This window comes from Triplophysa dalaica, chromosome 3 (assembly GCF_015846415.1).
Source record: "Triplophysa dalaica isolate WHDGS20190420 chromosome 3, ASM1584641v1, whole genome shotgun sequence".
NCBI lineage: Eukaryota > Metazoa > Chordata > Actinopteri > Cypriniformes > Nemacheilidae > Triplophysa > Triplophysa dalaica.
Window position 1 is genome coordinate 8,317,657 of NC_079544.1, and position 21,712 is coordinate 8,339,368.

At 42.9% G+C, this 21,712-nt stretch overlaps 1 protein-coding gene across 1 annotated transcript in view; it reads right to left on the reverse strand.

Moving 5' to 3' along the window:
* zswim5 (zinc finger, SWIM-type containing 5) overlaps positions 1 to 21,712 on the reverse strand; it is a 35,893-nt gene that overhangs the window by 10,576 nt on the left and 3,605 nt on the right. The window contains exon 2 of the mRNA XM_056743490.1: positions 1,143 to 1,499. Within this exon, the coding sequence (XP_056599468.1) occupies positions 1,143 to 1,499 (357 nt within the window). The remainder of the gene's footprint in view (positions 1 to 1,142; positions 1,500 to 21,712) is intronic.

A 21,712-nucleotide genomic window follows, 5' to 3' on the forward strand; every position in this document is an offset into this window, starting at 1 on the left:
ATTCTCGAAAGATTGCGTTCCGCCACAGAGCTACGGCGAGAATCATTTTGCTTTTCAATAAGCGTCGCACAATGATTTGCAAAAAAGGGAAATAAAGGGAAGAAAAGCGGAATGCATTAGAGGCAATCACTTTATCTGAGGCAGGTCTTACTGTATTTCCAATATGTCAATGCACTTTAGGTTTACAGCCCCCTTTTCCAGAACAAAACACATCAGCACATTTGGCTCTATTGAATTCCACTTAAAGACAGTGAACCTGCTTCATATACAGCCTGCACTGAGCTGATCTGCCGGTTGGTCCCCTACTGGTACCCCTGCTGGTACTAAACATATATAAATGCTATATATGGAAGCCAAAAATTGAATTCTGCATTGCTTGCACGTCTCCCCTGTCCTTGGCATGTGTTATATGATAAGAGGATCCATCTTGAGGTAGAGATTAGCTTTTAAAAGGTTTGGATGGATTTACGGGAGCCATAATAACATACATACTGTAAACTATCAGCGATATGTGACACTGGCATTATACACTTCAGGAGTATCTCAATACACAAGATATCTATGGAGCCAGCTGCTTTGCTCAGTGTAAAATACAAGTGAAATGGATCAAACTGAAATAAGTTGATACTCCAAACCAGACTGAGAAGGAAACCCCAGCACACCATTGTACTAGGCATAATTATAAATTATTAGCATAATGGTTTTCTAATAGCTACATTGGGTTTGGTGAGGGGCTTATGATCTTTAAACAGAGGGTGCTGTGTGTCCTTATAAGAAGGACTTGAGTGTAGGTGTGCGGTTGACTTTTGATCTGCCCGAGGCCCACATATTGGCAGGTTAACACATTCTGCACATTCCAGAGTCTAAATGAAGCCACTGATTAAACATTGATAAGGGGCTTCTGCCTGACCCCTTCAGTCCTATTCAAAACAAGGTCAAAGGCTAAGAGGATGGACTTCCTTGTTTTGGGGCTCCTTGGATAGATGTTCAGGAAGAGATTGGTGGAGTAACTATTGCAGGAAACAGAAAAAGATCTAAACTACCTGGCCTTATCATCTCCAAAGTCTTAACGAAATAGTTCACCCGCCCTAAACAAGATAACCATATCATCATTTACAACAAATTGTTTGTACGGTTCTCACCGTGTACTTGGTTGATCTCAGAGTTGGAGGACAGGATCTCGTCAGCCAGTTTTTGGGCGGTGGGCAGCACTTCCGTGTGGTGGGCCGTGATAAGATACTGCACCAGCTTCTGCAGCTGGTCTCTGTTCATCTGGAAGAGTGTCTCTGAGATGGGCAGCCGCAGTTTGACTTGTTCGGGTTTGCGGATGCGGTATAAGGACAGCGCCACCACGTGCGCGCAATAGAAGATGTCGCGGTTGCCGCATCCGCATGTTACTGAGGTGATCTTACAACGGTCGAAGCTGATGGCCACCTTGTGCGTGGTCTCCGGGTCAGATTGCGTGGCCGGCTCCGTGACTGTGCCACTGAGGTGAAAACCTGGAGAGGAAGAGAGAAAATGTTTAATTAACAGTGACTTACACTGAAATCTTAATCATTAACCTAATCATTAACATTTTGTGAACATGGATGGAGGTAGTAAGTCATGGGTGGTAACCAGAACCTGCTAACCTGCTTAACGTGAAACTAGAATGCTACCAAACCCTAATCTGATTGTTTGAGTGTGCAAGATAATAGTTTGGTAACTCGTGGTTACCAAACCGCAAGACAGGTGATAGGTTCAACATATATAGCCATAGGAAGATGTTATCCAATTGCAGAGGATAATCTATCTTTAAGTTACAGTATATAAAACATTAACAACCTCTAGGAGACCGGCTACTCCGGCTCTTCAAATTTCACACCAAATTAAATATGTAAACTATTTCCAAAAGTTACTAAAACTACTTCTCTAAATCATTGTTTTCAGGGTTGTCTAATACACAAGATAATTACTGTTGATTTCATACACAAAGAGAAACTGTAATTCAAGCATAATTCTAGACAGTTTCAGTTCAAGCCTCAGCAACACATCCCCTAAACATGGAGATCAATGCCCACAGAAACAAAGCTTCATTTTAGACTTCAAGGAAACAGAAAAATCGGAAAGAATCAAGAAATACCATATGCACATCTTGGTGGCCAATAGGTGGGCTCGCTCTTCACTCCAACCGCTACATTTTTTATAATATAAGCCAATGGAAGGGTGCTGGGAGAATAGAAGGACTGTATCACACTTAACCATTGCAACTCAGACTTTTTTCACAACACAGAGGAATGACATTACATCAGCATACAAAGAAAAAGAGAAAATTTGAATCTCAAATCACTAGTGACAAGGCCAAAATTCAAGCAGCCTTGCAGTCAACACACAGCAGACATGAATCTAGAAACAGGCTGTCTACAGAAATGGGCAGGGCAAGGCTTTGGTTACCAGCCCATATGGCCCAGAAATGTGTCCGGCTAATGACTAAAGCTCTATATGACCAGAACATACCATACCAGAGCTAAAAGGTATCCACAATGAGCCCCAATATATATACACATGCAGACAGACAGACAACCTCCACATCACAATTAATTCTAGGGTTCGACTGGTGCGACAGGGGTGCCTAATAAGCATGAGCAAAGCCGGCTGTTCCCTTGCCAAATCCCACAAAAGGCTTTTCCAGACGAGTTCTTCTGAGAAGTCGGACCCCTCCTCAGCCAGAGATTTTGCAGAAAAGAAATCCGACGTCCAATTTACTGCCAAAGCCTTTCAGGCACAGCCAACACAACAGAGCCATCTGATTAAGGGGAGTTTATGGTGATGTCTGTTTTCATTTTGATAAAAGACAGAAAAAGGAGAGGGAGTGCCCCTATGTGTTGCAAATTACTTTTGGCACAATGCGAAGTTCAAAGCGAATTTGGTTAGAGAGACAAAGATTTACTGCAGTGTGTAAGAATGGAGAGGAGTGCATTGATGAGGCTCAATTTTCTTTAAAGAGCTACGGCAAAAGTGAGCAAGCTGTGCTTCACGGTAATGTACGGACATCATTTTAAATTTTACTCCTTGTAAACAGTGAGCCAGGAAGGTTTAAACAGCCTGTTTTGGGTCTTAACACAAGCGTTTGGGCCAATGCACTTTTGCAAGGCAAACAAAGCATAATCTTGCCTACCAAAATGCATGCAAAGTGCAAAATGTTTTACATTTCAAAAATGCTTGAGGCGATGAGGGTGCCTTTATGGCGAAACTTTCCATTATCTGATTGTGCATTATCTCAAACTGAAAAACAACAGTTGAGACACCACACCATACTAAGCTGGCTAACACCATCAGTTTTGCTTGACCTTTCCAAAGACTGGGCCGCATTTGTCACATGAAGGACACGCATCCCACCCGGTATCAAATGCAACCAACCGTTGCCGAATGAGCCTCCCTACAACTATAATGTTTGCAGTGATGGTGGCTGATAGAAGTAGATCTCAGTGCTGTAAATCTCCCAGGTGTTTTTAAAAGGAGTCACATCACTATCCTTTGCTGTTTGAGTCTATTCCTCCCATGTGTCACCCTTGATCAGATACACAGTTTTCGTATTGGTTCTTGCAGAGAGATCACTTAGGACAAGAAAGAAGGCAAATATATGTATTAACTTAATTTCTTATCATTTCTACCCCACCATATCAATAAGTAACTTTACACTCAGAGTTCAATCTCAAGTATGAGCTAGCCTGCGAATTTCAACACGACGGTATCTATGACGTGTGTGCTTGTCGGTGGGGTTATAGAGGAGCAGATGAGCCCATAGGCTCATGTGACAGGGGTTGCATTGGAGAGGGCATGCATCTGCTCCTGATGGACATGAAGAGCCCTCCTTGTCTTTCTATTCCCTGTCTCTCAACTCTCCCCCCACCCTTTCTACCAGGTCTTTTGTTGCTCAGACGCAGCACTGAATGCTGCACCATCATCCTCTCCACGACTGCTCTTTTCAGGCTAACCTCATCTATGCTTACACCATGAGCGCACCCTTCCCCCCTTCCGATCGTTTACTACCTGGATGAGAGCAGTCAAAGCTGAGGGGATAAAGAGAGATGAACTGTGCTGGGAAATGGAGCGAGGATGGATGTCATAAGCAGATGGAGTGTTGGTGTCAGTCACAATGACCCGTGCAACATCATCTAGAAGAAAACGGTAATTAATATCTCTCATTGTAGGCACACACAAACCATATCTTTCACATGTGTGGTTGCATCGTTCTTGAGAGGCCTGTTAAACTGGCTAGTTGGATGTACACAAGGTTTGGGCCGGAAACGATAAGAGTATAGTTTAATGTGTACTGTAGAATGAGAGCAAAGAAAAGTAGGTGAGTCTTTGTGGCACGAACACATGTTGAGCTATTGATGACAGAAGAAACTAGAACACCAAACCAAACTCCAACGGCAGTGAAGCGCTAAAAACAGATGTGCGTCCTTTTATATACAGTACACACAAGATGCAAAAAAGTATATTTATATACCCTACAGGTAATTAGATATTTATGTACATAAAATGATTGTTACACAAAAAAACGCAAAAAAATGTCATGGGCTTTGCTAAAATTAATAAGAGTTTCCGACCAGAGCTCTGTTTTAATAACGTGCCCCTTGGGAAACGTTGGGGGCTTACATGTCACCATCCGTATGACATGAGAGGTTTTTCTCTCCGGATACTACGCTCCCGGGTCGACTCTTATCTCTGCGCCAAACTTTGCGGCTAGCTTAGCATCATCGCGACACAACAGAGTCACCCGTCCACGTTGTGATCCTCTGTGTATGTGTAACAGTCATTACAAATCTGCTGGCGATGCCTGCTAATGCACGCTCATCCAGCCTGGGCTTTCAGAGTCATTTTAGCCACTGAGCTCCAGTGGCCATCTGTTGGGGAGAGCTACACCACTGTATACAGCAATGGCCACTGATCGGGGAACTAGAGAGGAGGCGAACCAAGAAGAGAGGAGTCCCCCTTTTCATTCATTTACTTGTAGCCTAACTCTATCTGCGCCATCTGTCAACCCCCTCGGACACACCCACTCGCGAGCTTTTCAGCCAATGGCTGCAAAGTCCCTACACACTCTTAAACCATTAACCTCTAATCAGCCGTGGAGGCCAAACCGGGTCCTTTATGGCAGGCACTGGGCCAATGCTCCATGCACGAGAGATTCCCACCCCTCCCCACCTTTCTATATTCCATCTGTTCCAGCAGCAATATGGTTAACACCGCATCAGTATCCCAACTCCCCCACCCATATATCTCCACACAACAGACATGCATATGCACGGGCACACACATTGAGCTGTGCGCAGGGGGCTTCTATCGAATCTGATAAAGGCGTGATTGATTCATTTGTGATGTCCATCAAACACCATCCCCAGACCCTGTGCTTGAGTCATTTGTCACAATCACAAGTAACTGATTTCTGACCCACTGAATTGGGAACCTTTAAGAAAAGGAGGCTCGCAGGGCTCAAAATCAGCCTCCCTTTCAGCAGGCTACCCTGGGCACCGGGTCAGACTTCATCAGAAATCTCAGATTATAGCAAGTCGTACACAGCATGCATTAGCTTAAACCGTGTGCATAAGTGAAGGGGGGAATTAAAGCCGGGCTAATCATACAGCGCCGGGGAGTTCAAAACCAACAATTTAGCATCTGATGCAAACTAGCCCTGGCTGAAGAGCTTTTATTCTCTGATAATTCGCCCGATGAAGGCTAAAAACAAGCCACAGAGGCGGATGAATTTGAAGGCGTACGGGCAAAAAGGAGGAGATGAATCGCACATTTGGACAGGCCGTAAGCACAACCAGATGTCCTGCTTGAGATAAAAGCAGATGCACTTGAAGTGAAACAGTGCAGTATGGAAAGAGGGGCGGTGGGATATCCTTTCATTGTTATTTCTGTTCAAGGTTTTCTTCTATTCCGTCTATAAAGCGAGTTGAATATGCATATGTTTCCGTTCCACTGATTATTAGAAAAAGTATGCTTTTTCCAAAAAAAGGTGTGATCTACTGTACATAGAACTTTAAATTTTAATACCAGAGCCGTCCCTCCATTGTAGAAGATGTAAGAAATAAAACAAATAACCATTCATATTATCTTGGCAAACATGCAACAGAAATGAATGTCTTGTTACGTTCTCATTTGCCTGCTTAATCCAAAAATATAGATAAAAAAGGAACCGATATAGACAACACACTGATATAAAACAAGTGTCCTCTATAAATAAAGCTGACCTTGATCTCACAGGCAGTACCAAACCACATGCAGAGATCATTGTATATTGTTTTGTAGCATTCTGGGGGCAGTCTGCGTGTATAAGACAATCTGACAGCTAAGAAAGGTCACTGGCCCGCTCGTTCCCAGATCAGTGATGGATTGTCCGTGAACAGCCAACCAGCATGTGCCACCGTGCATCAGCATGCGTCCTCAGAGCACCCGTCCAGTGTGGACGTTTTGGCCTTTTACTGCTCATTTCCCTAAATGTAGACTCGATTCTGTTTAATATGCGAATGTGTACAAACCATCTGCTTGCCTGCAATTGACAAGCAGCAATGTGCCGGACACAATAGCTCTTTTGAGCAGCACTCACACTAGAAGCATAGCCTGGACTGATAGATAATGCTTTAAGAAGCTTACATTTTATGAGTCATCATCCCAAACAAAAAATCCAAATCAATATGAAAGAAGGAAATAAAATAAATGCATGACTCGTGTATGCCTTAAAAAGTCAAACCCTATGATGACAGAACACCATCTTAAACCGTTTCCTACAAGAAGCTATGACTTCAGTTTGCCCCGCAGTTGTAAAACCAGTATTAGATAAAAGACGGAAAAAAGCTTCTGAGTACCAATAGGCTTACATCTGTTGTGCGCTTTGTGTTTACATCTACAAGGTTGGAAAATGTCAATATGTACTCTGGGCTTGTCCCAGCAGTGTTACTTCGCCTGCATTTCCTTCCCTCTGTCCTCCAAACTATTCACCCTCTCTCTCTCGCTTTCATATAAAAAGGCCTTAATCATAACAGATCAACTTTGCTGTGTCATCCTATAATTAAAATTGCCATGATTTACCAACCCTCACATCATTCCATCAATGACAGCAATTTCAGCTTCAGCAAACTGTTTTTTAATAAGTGCCATAACACCCCATCTAGTCAGCCCCTCCTCTTTTTTCCCTTCAGGAAAATGCTCATCAAACCAAGTTAAGCATATGGACAAGAACAAAAACAAGGGAGGGGAGCACATACACAAAAGAGTAATTTCAACAAACCCTTCCAGCTTTGCTTTGCTTTTGCATGCATAACGGTGATGAGACCCTGAAGGTGTGCACGGCTAAGGAATCAGCTGAGACAGCAATGGCAGCATCTCTAATTACAAATGCTCCTCCTCTGACTATCCCCCCTCCAAACTTCTCATTGTCTGCGGTCTCCCTCCCTCCGTCTCTTTCAGGAGTGCCTTTTGAGCTGGCATGCACCCGTTAGCCCTGCGCTGTGTTCGCCTCAGCACTCTTAATCTGGCCCTGACCTGCTTTATTCCCGCTGCACCGGCTGCCCACTGGGCCTCTGATTCACAGGCCCCTTTTGTTGTTGACGGGTTTGTCTAGGCCTCAGGCTGGGGCCTGGCCTGCTATTGTTGCCCACAAAGAGCCGTCAGCGGTTAGCAGGCGTCAGCTTGGAAGCTGGGCCCAACGCGACCGCCACTGCTGGGAGATCGGCAGGCCAAACTGAGACGAGAGCAGGAAAGAACAGATAGGAGATAGAGGGATGCCGAGTAAGGATGCTGGTGCCAATGCCAACCCAAGCTCACGGAGACCTAAACCAGGAGGCCTGGTGAGAGATAGCGGTCGATAAAAGCAGGACTATTGCACAGAACGGTTCCCTTTGTAAAGTTTGTTGAAAACTGATTAAGTTAAAAGTAGCATAGTGACAGATTGATCACATTAAACTAAGCAGGACAGATTATTATTTTAGTTAAAACATTGTTTGATCATTGGCATTTTACATTGTGAAAACCAAAAACATTTGGAAAAATTATGTAAAACTGTGCAGAATAATAGGAAATGCTTTGTTAACAATACAACACAATGCACTTTAGCTGGGCTCTATGTACAAAGAAGGGCCTATTGCCAGACATCCATTCATTAAAACAGCCCTGAAGGTCTGAAAAGAGCAGCTCACCAATAGCAATCTCTCTATGGCAAGCCAGGAGGGACAAAAACGACCAGTTCGCTAACACTAGAATAAAATTAATGTTGCTAATGCAATATTATCAATGCAGGCATATAAAACATCTATGCACACTGACGACAGCTTGGAAAATAGCCTTGTGTGGAGAATTTGATCAATCTAAAGCGCTGCAATGATTTAGATGCAGTTTCTCGCACTAATGCACACTAGCAAGCACCCCACTAAACTCAATAACCTTCCATTTTCTCCAAACCTTTGACAACGCACAATTGCACCTCATTCAGGGTTTATGAAGCTGGAACCACTTTAAGGTCTGGACACAGACACAAGTGATTTAAAAAAAGCCCCTGGCTGCCTCTAGCCAGAACATCTGAGTAGCTTTTGGGCTGTTAGGATCAGTCCTACAATGGCAGCTTGATTACCAAGTATGGCTCCTTTTCTTGAGAGTGTCAAAAAGGAAAAGGCCATCTGAAAGGCACTTAAACACAAATTATGTAGATTTAAGCACAGCTTTTAGTAACCAAAGACAGCTGCATGAATATTCATAAATCGCCCTCTGTCCCTGTTGGAGAGGGCAACTAAAGGAAGGTCTCTGTGAGAAAGCTGGCCAAAGTAGTACTTGTGCACTCAAGAAGTTGGCCAAACTTTGCAGACGTGTCCTGCTGTTTAAAGCAGAATGGCAAATGTCAGACAGTATGAATACATTTCAGTATATCTAAGCACTAAGGAAGTTGGTAACAAAATTTTGAAAACAAAATAAACAAACTAAGCAGCAGTATCTACATGTACAGGCAACAATTACACTCACACAATACAGCGTTTCTCACCTCGCTCATTTGCCAAGGTCGTTGCCATCGCATAGCTACTCAGGCCAGTGACAAAACATTGTGTGACTGGGGCTGAATACAGAGCGTTGTAAAACAAAGGGCCCTAGTCGTGCCAGCTGGATCCTTCGAAACTTGGCACCACTGCGCCTGGCTCATACCGCCACGGGCAAGCTGGAAAAACCCACCTCACCAGGTAGAGGCAGAGCCTCTGGAAGCCTTACACATCCATCAACTCCAAAGCAGAGAACCACTAGTGCGGTTTAGAGGACGTAAAAACCCTCTCGCTCGTTCAAATGTGAATGTGAAGGATAAACAGGATAGAGACATCTGGCACCTTTCACTGGCCTGCTTCAGCAGAACTCTGGTGGAAAGTGAAGTGTGTTTTTTTCACTGCCGAGATTAGAGGACCCAGCGGGGCCTGGCAGGCCTTTAGAAGAACCGCGGGTGCACTAGCAACAACAAACACAAAACATACACCCCTAACTAAAGCATACTGGCCCCTTCCCTTGACCGCCATGAGGGAGGATGGAATTTTGTACACCCCCCTCCAAAATGCCTCCAGGGCTGGTCTTTGGGGTTTCCTGTTACATTACTCACACCCCACTATCAACTTGCACTAGCAGGCAAGTGCTGAAAGAAGCAGCTGCATTTTGTACGCTAGAGTAAGATTTAATAATTTTAAAAGCTTATGCAAAAGTCATTCCTCAGATGTTCTAGCACTTGTGAAGCGAAAAAAAGACTTCAATGAGGTAAGCTGAGGAGGTCTTGCCCAACCAGAGGATCTGTTCAGACGGATCTCCAATAGAGGCCGGGTAAAAGCTTTATGAAATGGAAACCCGGAAAGACATCCTAGCAGATTAAATGTCCACCTTTTCTCAAAATAACTGCTTTGCGGATGTGTGTTCTAAGCTGACTATAGAGGAATAGAAAATCAACAATACAATAATATGAAATAGAAGGAGGGCGATGAGGTGCTAGGTTTTATTGACTTCTTTCATATTGTTTGGGGTTCAAGCTGATGGGTTGGAATAGAGGAAGCAGTGTTTCTCATCAATCCAGCAGCGCGGGAGATAGAAATTAGGTTCCTGAGTCAGCAGGAGGCATCTGCCAAAACCCGGCGGAATCAGGCAGGGGGTGAGGGGTGGCAGGACACCCCATCCAGGGCCACGCGCCAAACATAATGACCCAAACACAACTGGCACAGTGCTGGGCGGCAACAGGAGGGTTTTAGTGTGCAAGTGTGTATGCAGAAGAGGAGGGGTTTCCAGTGGAATGCATTACTTGAATTCCACGGGCATGCTGCCTCCTTTACCACAGCCACAAAAACGGAGTGTGTGGACTTCACAGAGTTGGAGAGACGGCGGGGAGGAGGGAGGTAGGAAGACATCAATGGAGAATACCAGGCACCGTGCCAAACTCCAATATAACAAAAGAGGAGGGAGAGCGGAAAAGTGTGAGATGTAGTGCAGGGAGCCGAGAGAGGAGATGTAGGAACCAAGCCTTAAGTCTGTTCCAAAGGTAAAGGCAATTCTATGATCAGAGAGCGGATAGAGGTCCTATAAGATTCTCCAGAGGACAGGCTACAGTACCTAGATTCGAATATAAAAGAGGTAACTGAGAATAAAGTAGGATAAAGTTGTAGATGAGGTCAGAAGGTTCTAATAAGGTTAATAACATAAGCATATTCTCTCTTGTAAAATAGACAGTGTAAGACTAAAGGAACATATGTTGAAATATTTTTTCATCATTTAGCCATACACACACCCAGACTGCAACAGGAAAAGTTTGCAACTGCAGATATGCAGATATTGACTATCCTTTGCCTGAATACTCAAAAATATGACACCAGCATCAACAATTGAAACGCCTCACCGAACCAGTACAACGAGCAGCGATAAAGCTGCCCTCTCCTAAATGCTAATCCAGGTGTACTAAATAAACCCATCCAAGCACTTTCCGGTGTAGCTGCAGAATAAGACAAAAATAGATTGTTATAGATGATCCTGCCAAGCTTGCTACTGCAGACATGGCTGGAAGCAGATGCTGGAGAGCTAGCATGAGGTTCCACCTTTCCCCTCGGACCCGATGGGGTTTTATTTTCCTGACCTCGGCGGTAAATGGACTTGATGGCCACACGACCTGACAAAACAGGACAGGGCCCAAATACTTCCAGACTGCTGCAGGGCTGAGGTAGACTAGGCCAGCAAGCAGGAAAAGAGATTATGTCTAAATGTTAAACCCAGGTGTCTGATTACAAAATATAAAAAAACCTCTGTCCCCACATAAACCACTCCATTGTTTTCATATACCCCATAGCCCCATCTGTGCTGTAGCTAGGTTGTCCAGCACAGCTCATTACTCTCTATCTCTCTCATATTATGCGGACAGTGCATGAGTTATGACCATGACACTAGACTCTGGACCTATGGGTCATGGGCATGAATCTTCATTGGGATGCTGTTTTGTGCCCTTGAGACAACTGCACTAGGTGTCAATGTATCAACTGGGGGATCTACAGAGTATTCCAGAGGTCTGGAAATGCTTGACAATGGTAGTCGAATTCATTTGGTTTAAGCAGACCTAACTCTTCTCAGTTAAGACCAATCCTTATAAATGCATGCCCCAAGAATAAAGGGAATGCATTACAAACCAGTTTTGTGCTCTGAAGACATCATAAAGTACTAAAGAGGACAGTATGGGGTGGGGCGGGGCCTAACAGGACTACAAACAATGAAAATGTCAATATAGCGTGGTTCAATCTGTGTCTTGGCAGTTTAAGTGGGGGTCCTTATTTGAGCATATCTTCCTTTAAAGTTGCCCTGGGGAAGGAGGAAGTTTTTAATCAGAGCATGAAGACAGATCCATCAGATATGCTAATCAGAGATCTTACCTGAACAAATACCCTCAAGAGCAGTCTCATCCATCTTAATTGGAGGAGGGCTCTTTAATAATGCAAGGAAGGAGGCTTGGAAAAGAAATATTATGGAGGGATGAGAGCAGGGGGTGCCTTGCTATCTACTCCGCATAGATCGGGCAAAATTCTAGCAACATTTCTCAGTGAAGAGATTAAATAATTCTTAAGTATTTCAGGGCAGCAAAAGGCTAGCCACATACGTGTATCAGACCTCTTCTCATCTGATAGTGCTTACACAATAGAAGTAGCTCATAGAGGGAATGACAGAAAATAATAAATAAGATGTCTTTTGAGGATATTTCTGAGTTAAACAGAATTTTCTAAGGAACAGCTAGACTGCCCTTTCTGAAGTTATCATTGGTCAACAGATGCCTACATCATAGTGTGTTGCAGCAGTGGAGTGTCACTTCTTTCAACCAACTTAAGTCTCAGCATCACCAAATCAAAATATTCACACAGTGTACAAAAGTATAAATAGTACTGTAATGTCAAAGACATCAATATGCACGTTGATTCTCATACCTGTCATCACTTTCGTCTGGACATCACACTGAAATACATTACTCCACTACTCAGCAAACCACAAGCTTTGAAGTCCAACCAAAAGACAGTTTTGCACAAAGGGGCTTCTAGGTTTACAACTGGGAGAATTGAGAGGCAGCCGTCCATTGTGGTGATCTATTGACTTCAAAGCCAGGGTGTGTTTATGATACATGCACACACTATTTGAATTGGGCTGATCTCTGAGAGGCTGTGGCACCCGGGGGAGATTGGGGAAATCCCTCAAATTCCAGCCGTTGTGAATATTGGGATATACAGCAGAAAGTACATGAAAGGTGAAAAGAAAGAATGGAATGAGGCATCACTAACATGGCATTAAATTTAACATGGTCCTAGCATGAATAAGTTATGTAACAACAAAGGCATCTTAGTATTTAGCCAAGGGGCTTGCTAAAACATATTTCCAATAGTAATACAAATGGCATCCTGGACCAAAGCTGCAGATTTTTGTATTGCTTAGAACACGGCCTTCGAGGTGGAAGAGGGGATTGGACAATTGACGGGCCTGCTGACATGGTCCAATGCCCGTTTAGCCTTGGGGAGTTCCCAGCACTGGGCTTTTGTAATCAAGTGTAGCACTAACCTCCTCGGTTTACCAAAGATAGCTTTGCCATCTGAAAGGACAATGCAAGCAAGTGTTCATGACAGGTAAGACATTGCAAATAGTGATTACAGACATGCCAGGTGCAAAGTAGGGTTAATTTACTTCATCTCGAATGTCTCATTACATATTTCATAATTTTGTAGAGTACAGCAGAATATAACATCAATACTTCTAACCTTTTTAGCTATTTAATATTACGTACAAAAAACGAAAAACAGGCAAGATCATATGAAACTGTAACACAGGTGAAGATGACGTGGTGTCAAGCCACAAGAAGGCTACAGAGGAAATAGTTACCGGTGCATGAACAAGCATTATGAGCTTGACATCCTGTGCAGGCAGCGTATTGAAACCAGGCACAGTAATAATGCTTAAGAAGTAAACGCCAACCCTTGTAATTCTTTGACTCACTGTGATGGTGCATTGTCTAGGCTTAAACATAGGTTCTCTCAGTATGCAATTGTATGGCTGTACTTTTGCTGGAAACTTAACAACTATGACTCAACCATGACCAGTGTAAATAAAGCTCTGATATAGCCTCTAACAACAAATCACAACTCTGATACAAAGGGAAAAGAAAAGTCTGAATCATTTCAAGTTAAAGTGGTCAATGCTGAAACACATACTCCAGGCCTCTTTTCAGACCATCTCCGCATCATTTCTGTGCCTGCAGTAACGCATTGTGAGCCTCAGAAAGAAATGAGGATGGTGGAGTGGGGTCTGGGGGGCGTCTCCTTGTTGAAACCGGAATGGTAATGAGAGACGAGACTCCAATCAAACTGAATTATCCCAGACAGGCCTCTTCAATCACTGGCTGATTTACCCCACTGACGTTCTCTCCGTTTCTCCCCCCTACTCCATTCTCTTCTTTTCCTCCCCTTCAACCACCCGATAAAGGATAGCTGTCATGAATATTCCTTTAAAATCCCTCTTTAAATGAAAGCCCGGCCCCAAGAGGACACCTGTTTTCATCCATGAACGCAGTGAGTGGTGATGAGACCAGGGCCACTGCTATTGCCTTTCATTAGCCGCTCTTTGTGCTTTCCCGTCACGGCCACAATGATCCACCATTTACTGCTGATGAAAACAAATTGTGCACCGGGTGCTTCAATGCAGCCCCAGATTGGCTAGCTCAAAATACAGCAAGGCAAATCCATTACTCTGTAATATCTTTAGAATGGTAATAGTTTTATAAAGAACGTAATGTTGCACCACCAGCTCAATGTCAATATGTGAAGTCAACACAAGGGAAGGTGAAAGCAGATTCTGAAAGCGCTGCTAACAAGATAACGCATATTATCATTAATTCAAAGCTATGTTAACGTAAAGTGTTTATTATATAAGAGAGGCAGGAAAACAAATGCAAATGGTTGTTTTCGATATTTTGGAGGCTATTACGCAACTACGAAGTTCTTGTCCTTGTCTATCGGGATTACTTCTCAATTATACAGCCGGTTCTGCGTCTTTCAACCAAAGTGGAGGGCACTCATTATACAGAAAAAAATATATAAGAAATTATGTGTCTTTTGAAGAGAATCGGATAAGATAGTGATTAATTGCGGCTTTCATGAGTTGCGCTTTAAAGCTATTGTTGCTAGCTGGTTTTATTCAGTAGATAAGGCAGCACGATTTCAACACTGATTTACACTTTCTGACGCCGCCTGCCTCATTCTGCTGCTATAGCAAAAAAAGTGCTTAGTGTTCCTTCCTTTAGAGTAGAAATTATACCAGGCAAAGAAATTTGAATTTAAAATCAAAAAGACTGCTGAAGTTGAAAGGCTTTCAAGATGCTAAAGTTATGACTGTGATGTACTAAAGAATGTTTATCCAAAGACGTATCAAATATGCCCTTGCAGCAGCCAAGGTTTATGAGGATGAAAAACATTAACCAAAAAATGTTATAAAATGAATAAACATTCTGAATTGTGTTCCTTCACTTTACCTCCCTACCCTTTGTCTCTGAAGAACGATTATTTGTCTTCCCCGGTGACCTTTAATAATGGTAAGACAAGTGAAATGTCCTCTGTATTTGTCTCTGGTGTAGGGCTCTGAGGACTTCACCCTCATGAGATGAGCTCAGCCCTGGTTGGTGGCCCCCACTGCCTTTTTCCTGCAGCCTAACAATGGCTGCCCTCTGCGCTCTAGGGTGGAGGGCGCACTGATCCTGTTACACCATGACAAGTACCACAATCCCCCATTCAAGAGCACATTTTCTCCCCCCTCAGCCTATACAAGAGCCAAACCTATTCATCACATTGTTTTTTAAAGCAAATGACTTCTGTGTTGGGCCTTGCCAAAGTCAGGTGTTTGAATATGACCTGGAAACCGCAGGTTGCACACACACTATTTGCATTGTGGGTAATGATGCAAACAAAGACTGTCTTAGGACATTTATATCTCCCTGTCCCATATCAAGAAATACAGCAAGAGCAAATCAATTGAATCTTGTGCAAGCATTGTAGTTTTCATTCAGTACTGAAGTAGGACTGGATGTGGAGGACATAGTGAATTACATTTCCAAACATCGTATCGAGTCAGTGTGGGAGGGGTCTGCATGCATGGAAGCACAGGAGGATGTTGAAGGATGGAGCACTATGAAGTACATAGTGTGAGGGGGTGGTACAGACTATCAGGGCCCATGGCTGTCGGTCACATTAATCATGTTTGGAGTATGAGCGGATGGGAGGGGCAGGGGTAGCCCCCTCTCTGAGTGCATACATGTCTGCCGCTGCACTGACGTGTAGACTGTCAGTCCTAGAGTCAGGGAGGAGTGGAAGACTAATGAGGACATTCTTTTTTTTCTCTCTTTCACTTGTCTCTCTTGCCCTCCAGAGGGCGGCTGGGTGGCAGTAGTGTGGGGGGGCAGATGATGATAGGTCGGTTATTTACTCTGCCTTTCATATTTGCCTTTTAGTTTGGTCGCTCCCCCCTCTCTCCTTCAACCATTTTCCTGCAGTCATCTGTTCACTTGCTGCCTGCAAGAAACTGGTGCCTAATGGCCCATATCAGCACAGCCACTGCAGGGGGAATAGAGCCCTGTCATTAGGCTATATTGAAAAAGAGGCCAGTAGGCAAGGAGAGGGGGAAACTGAAAGCCATTGATATTTATATTTTGTGCACTTACGAGGGCACAGGCTCAAAGATCAGCTTTTGACACCACCTGCAATCCCTGCTTTGAAAAAAAGAGGAGCTATCAATATTTCATTAAGAATTTCTTTTTAATGTTGAAAAAGGAGGCTGTTCTGGCCGTATTACACAAGATGGGCGTACAAATGTCCCTGACTAATGAATAGTCCTTTCATTATTCAGTAGCCAAATCATTTTATGCATCCCATATGCAAGTAATGATTGACAGAAAGAATGGGGATGGAAATACTTGATCTACCGTAATCTACCCCGTCACATGACTGTAACCATAACGGGTGTAATTTGTAGCACTTCTGTAACAGCAGCAGTGATCTTGAGGTGGAAGAAGCTAGTCGTTTTTGTGCAACCCAGCATTCTCGTATGCTTCCTCCTATTGTGTATTTGTTCTGTCACATATTGAGTGATTGTGGTTCACTTGAGGGGGTGACAGGCTGTGAGAAAAGCTAAAAGAAGAGTTATGTTTTCCACAAGACCAGCAAAGTCATGGTAATATGGAAATCAGACAGAGGTTAAAAATAAAGTCATAAAACAACTTAAAGTCCACAGAGATTAGGACAAAAGATACAATATCCCTGAGTTTACCGCACCACAAGGTCAGTGCATGAGTAATTCTGAAAAAATGTTGGTATAGGATGTTCCATGAAGAACTCAAACAAGCCTTTCTGCACTTCAACTAGTGGAGCATGGCATCAGCAAAGCCAAGGTCATGGGTTTCATTCCCAGCCAAAGCACGTACTACTGATGCAAAAACCCTGACACCACTGTAATGCTCGCTGAGGAAGAGCGTCTGTCAAATGCAGAAATGTAAACAAAGAGACAATCCTAAAGTCTCAAAGTGGTTTGCTATAAAGCAACAAACTCTGTTGACTAACTCAAATCTGCAAATGTACACGGTCCTCGCAGAGCTCTTTCAATATACTTTGCTGATGTGCTCACCTTGCTGATAGGTATTTAAGCATTGCAGGCAATTAATGTTTATTCAGGGATGCACAGACTGACAGCAGCACATTAGCATAACTGGGCAGTTCCACCCATTGGAAGAAGTGAAAAACTGTAAGTGCTCACTCTCTTTAGAAACTGCAAAAGAACAAAAGGTACCTCTGTTAGTGGTGTGACGCTGTTTGAAGTAGAGAATTCACATATTGAAGCTATGTGCTGAAAGACTCATCAGCCCTTCAAAGAGCCTTGCCAGACCTTCTAAGGCCCACTTTAGACAAATAATTCCATGTAAAAATAATGGTTGTAGGCTGGGCTGTTAAAATCTGTGCAAAGACTGCTTCGGGTCACTTCATCCTGTCCTGAATACCACTCTGAATATGTTGTTTTAGGGGGTATAAAAAAATCAATTAATGGTGTCATTTAATCCGATAAAATCTGACCATCTCCAGTCATCCCCACTCCTAAATGAGCCAGACAACTGTTCACAGCTGCATAAATATTCATGGTCAGGTAGACTTTTACCAACTGGGTGCAAATCTAATTTTGCAGTGAAATGCAGCAAATGGGTTCCAATAAAAGTAAAACAGTGGTGCACTTATTGACTTTTAGGTGCTAGTGTTTTTTTTGTTTTCATTCAAAATCATTATGTTTTGCAAAACTTAAAAAAAGTACTCTTTAAACGAAATTACAAGAAACCTACCCTCCCTGACTGCACATTGAGCAGAACCCAACAAAATAAAAGGCAGCTGAAACAGAGCCCTAAAATAGAGCATGTACAAATCAATAGCACAAGACGAATCTGTTCAATATGCAGAATTAAATAATTGAGAAAAATTGGCTTTAGAATCAATACAATAAAGCAGAGACCTTTAAAGCGCACTGCGCTAATGGTGGGGCCTTGTGATTGGTGGCTGGCAACAAGTCAAGCTAAAAACAGGAACTGCAATACAAGGGCTTGTATGGCTAGAATAAACACATATGAAATGATAGCTTTAAAAATTACATAGCCTACCACGTGACATTTGCATAGAGGTTTGCACATCGCTAACTGCCACCGACTGGGGCCTCTTTCTTTCACCCTCTGGCAGGATATTTGACCCCATCTCCAATACACATTATCCTTCCTCTCTCGACCAGACTGAGAAAATTAAGTTTCCATGTGAACTGGCCAAAAATTTCCCTGCACACAAAATCTCAGCTGGATGAAAGGCCTTCTATGGGGGAGGGTAGCTGCCTGAGTGCTGCTTGAGTTTCCTGCACTCCCGAGTTTAGTGTTACAGCGCCAGATGCAAGGATTTTCCTCCGCGTCTTTACAAATTGAAGGTAGGGGCGGTCCTATATTTTCTGCCTGCCTAAACGTACCTCGTCATAGTAAATGATTCCATTTCCTCTGTTCAATCTCACCTCTAACCAATTCGTCCCCCCCTTCTATTCTCGCTTGGCTGATTTGACTTCTATTTTCTCGCTTTTTGTTTCCTCTGGAATTCTGTAACATTTTTTAGGCAATTACAGCCAAATGTGGCCCAATTAGGCATGTCTGGAGGCCCCTTCTTTAAAGAGGAGCAACTCTCAGCAGCCTCTATCTCTGACAATGACACCCAAACCGAGAACCAGTCAAGAGGGAGGTTAAAAAAAAAGGGCAAGTCCCTCCCAGTGATAAAGTAAAAAGAGGTTTACAGCAGATCCATGAGCTTTGAAACATGTGTATCTTGTGTAAACCCAAGCTTTAAAGGCTTCTCGGCCATATATTTCGCTCCTCCCAATGCATAAAAGCATAAATGTTCCATTAAAGTGGCAACTTTGTGACGGAATATCGACAAAATAATCAACAGCCTTTGTACAGAGATCAAAGAGGTAAAGCTTTATCATATGGGACCTTTAACAACCAGCACTTTTAACTACGATTGTGAGAGGCAATAATGCATAATGAGTGCATGTGTGTCTGTGTGCACACATCTCAGCGAGTTCCAATAAAATGCAGATAAGTCGCAGCGGGGAGAGGAGCTGACATGAGTATGCAGCCCAGCTGCATGTGGAACGAAGCAGGGCATAGATGGGAACCTTGCCCCTGGCTCAAAACCGGAGCTCCGTTTTGCAAGCCGGAACAGGAGAATCAGAGATACTGACTCAAACCAACAGCCCCTTTCCCAGCTGTGCAGATTACAGAGTAGGGCTGTGTAATTAATCTAAATTAATCAAATTCGTCAATTTTGGGGAAAACAATTACAAAATCAAAATAATCGAGGTAAAACGATTATTGTGCCACATTCCATTTTGCAAGGATCTTCTCTTTTCTTGTGGTATAAATCCACAGCGCACATCCTTACTTTACAGTGGCTCAGCTGTGCTATTTCTTTATTTATTTTCAGTATACTTCACAGTTTAAAAGTCAAGTTTTTTTAATTGTCTATGTTGTTTTAAAAGTTAATGAGTAATCGTGTTAAATAATCAGGATCTCAATATTGACCAAATTAATCGTGACTAAGAGTTTTGTCATAATCGAGCAGCCCTATGACACCCCAGTGTTTATACATGAGCCTGGCTCCGCTTCGCGCCACGCACGCAACTCCCCAAACGGACGATACGTTTATACTTGACGCGTTCGCCGTAGAGATATTCTTTAAAACGACAGGGGCTCACAAACGAAATTGTCCTGTAAATCCGCAGGAAGTAAAAGAAAAGTTTGAATTTTACCGGAATTACATCAGATCATTCAGAATGGCGTCTTGCGATCAGCTGCTCGACAAGGAAACGTAGGAGATTTTGTGTTGTTGCTACTATAAAAAAAAGGGCGAAAAAGGAGATGGAATGTTCACCCACTGCATGCCACAAAACGTGGAGATATAGAATACATCGCTCTTGTGAAACAGATAAGTGTGATGTACGGGGAAATACATTTCGAACTATTGTTTGTTTATTTAATACATTTTTACATCAAACTTTTTGTTCACTCTTTCATTTCTGTGCATAATGCCGACACATTTCTACATATTGTTGGTTAGGGACTGCTAAATGTACATTGCCATAAATTAACCCATTGGATGTATTTGTATTATATAAAATGAGAAGATATATGAACAGTTCAAAAGAGCAATGTTGATAAATATTGTTTTATTCTGAATACAATGTAAAAAAGACACATTGATCATGAAAGATGTCTGTACAGGTGTATCTGTTCAGCCAAAATCTCTCCAAAGCTTTCATGTTGACTGCGGCGCCCAGCGAAATGTTTGCTCGAGTCACAAAAAATCTTGTGCACGCCGCCACGCAAAATGAGCTCACGCTCACCCACAGCGAACCTCGCGAACACCGCGATGACATCATATTTGGCGTGCGCACCCAGGCGAACTAGCGAATGCGTCGAGGATAACCAGCCCTTAAGGCTGCTGCCTGCTGCACTAAGGGGTACATAAACTAAATCAAAGTTCTGAATCAAAGAGAGGGGGAAGAAAGAACAGAAACATCCACACTCATCACACTGTAAAAAACACATTGCATACAGCTATATAAGCTTTATGCATTTGAAAATATAGCTGTGAACTGCTCTGTTAAAATACATTACTTTTAGTAAGGCTATTGCAAGCTTGAGCCCAGCTTTCAGAAGCGACGAGATGATCAAAGCCTCTAACACATCTTTTGTCCTGGAATGCAGCGAGTTGTTTTTCACCTTGCTCCAGTTGCCGCTGATTAGCTGACAAGCCAGCTAACCACACACTTCCCTATTTCCAAATTAATTTCCCTTCTTTGATAAAGACAAAGGGGGAAAAAGTGTTTAATGGCCGTGTCCTTCAAAACGAAGAGTGCTAATAAGTGTGAAAAGGAGATTTGTTTAAGTGATTTTCTTTGAGACTTGCAGGCATGGAATTAATTACCTTGATTAAATATTGTCTGTACGGCTGATGAAAGATAGAGCAGAATTAGCGGTCCCTTGTTGAACTTGTATGGTGCTGAATGAGATGTGTCCCGATTACAAAGACCAAAATGATGGCAACACTCAAAGGAGACAAAGAGCTAAAAACAGGCCTGCTGACATCACAGAGCAGCCATGGGGCTAATTCTTAATGAATGCTACCTTACAATCGCTTTCGCAAACTGGCATCAAACTATCTTGCACCATAACTTTTTAAGGTAGTCTAGCTACGATTGAAGCACATTATTCGACATTTTGGTTTGTTCATATAAATAAGAATTGTGTTTTGCGTCGTGAATGCAGGTTTACTGTTATACAAGTGAAATAAACATGCATTAAAACCTCTCGACTAACCAAGACAATTCCCAAACTGTGTAGTATTGTTGCCAGTGGTAAAAAAAGGGTTTCCAAATAACCTGAAACCTTAAAGTCACTTGGCAGAACTGTAACATAGCTCACAATAATGCCTGCCTAGGTTTTTCTGATGCACTAAGGGGAGTACATGACCTCTCACTGGCTCCTCCATCCATGATCTCATAGAACTTTTGCCTTCTAGCCACGGCAGAAGGTTTCATAAAGACTCCTTATCACAGCTTTGTGCTCTGTTGCGAA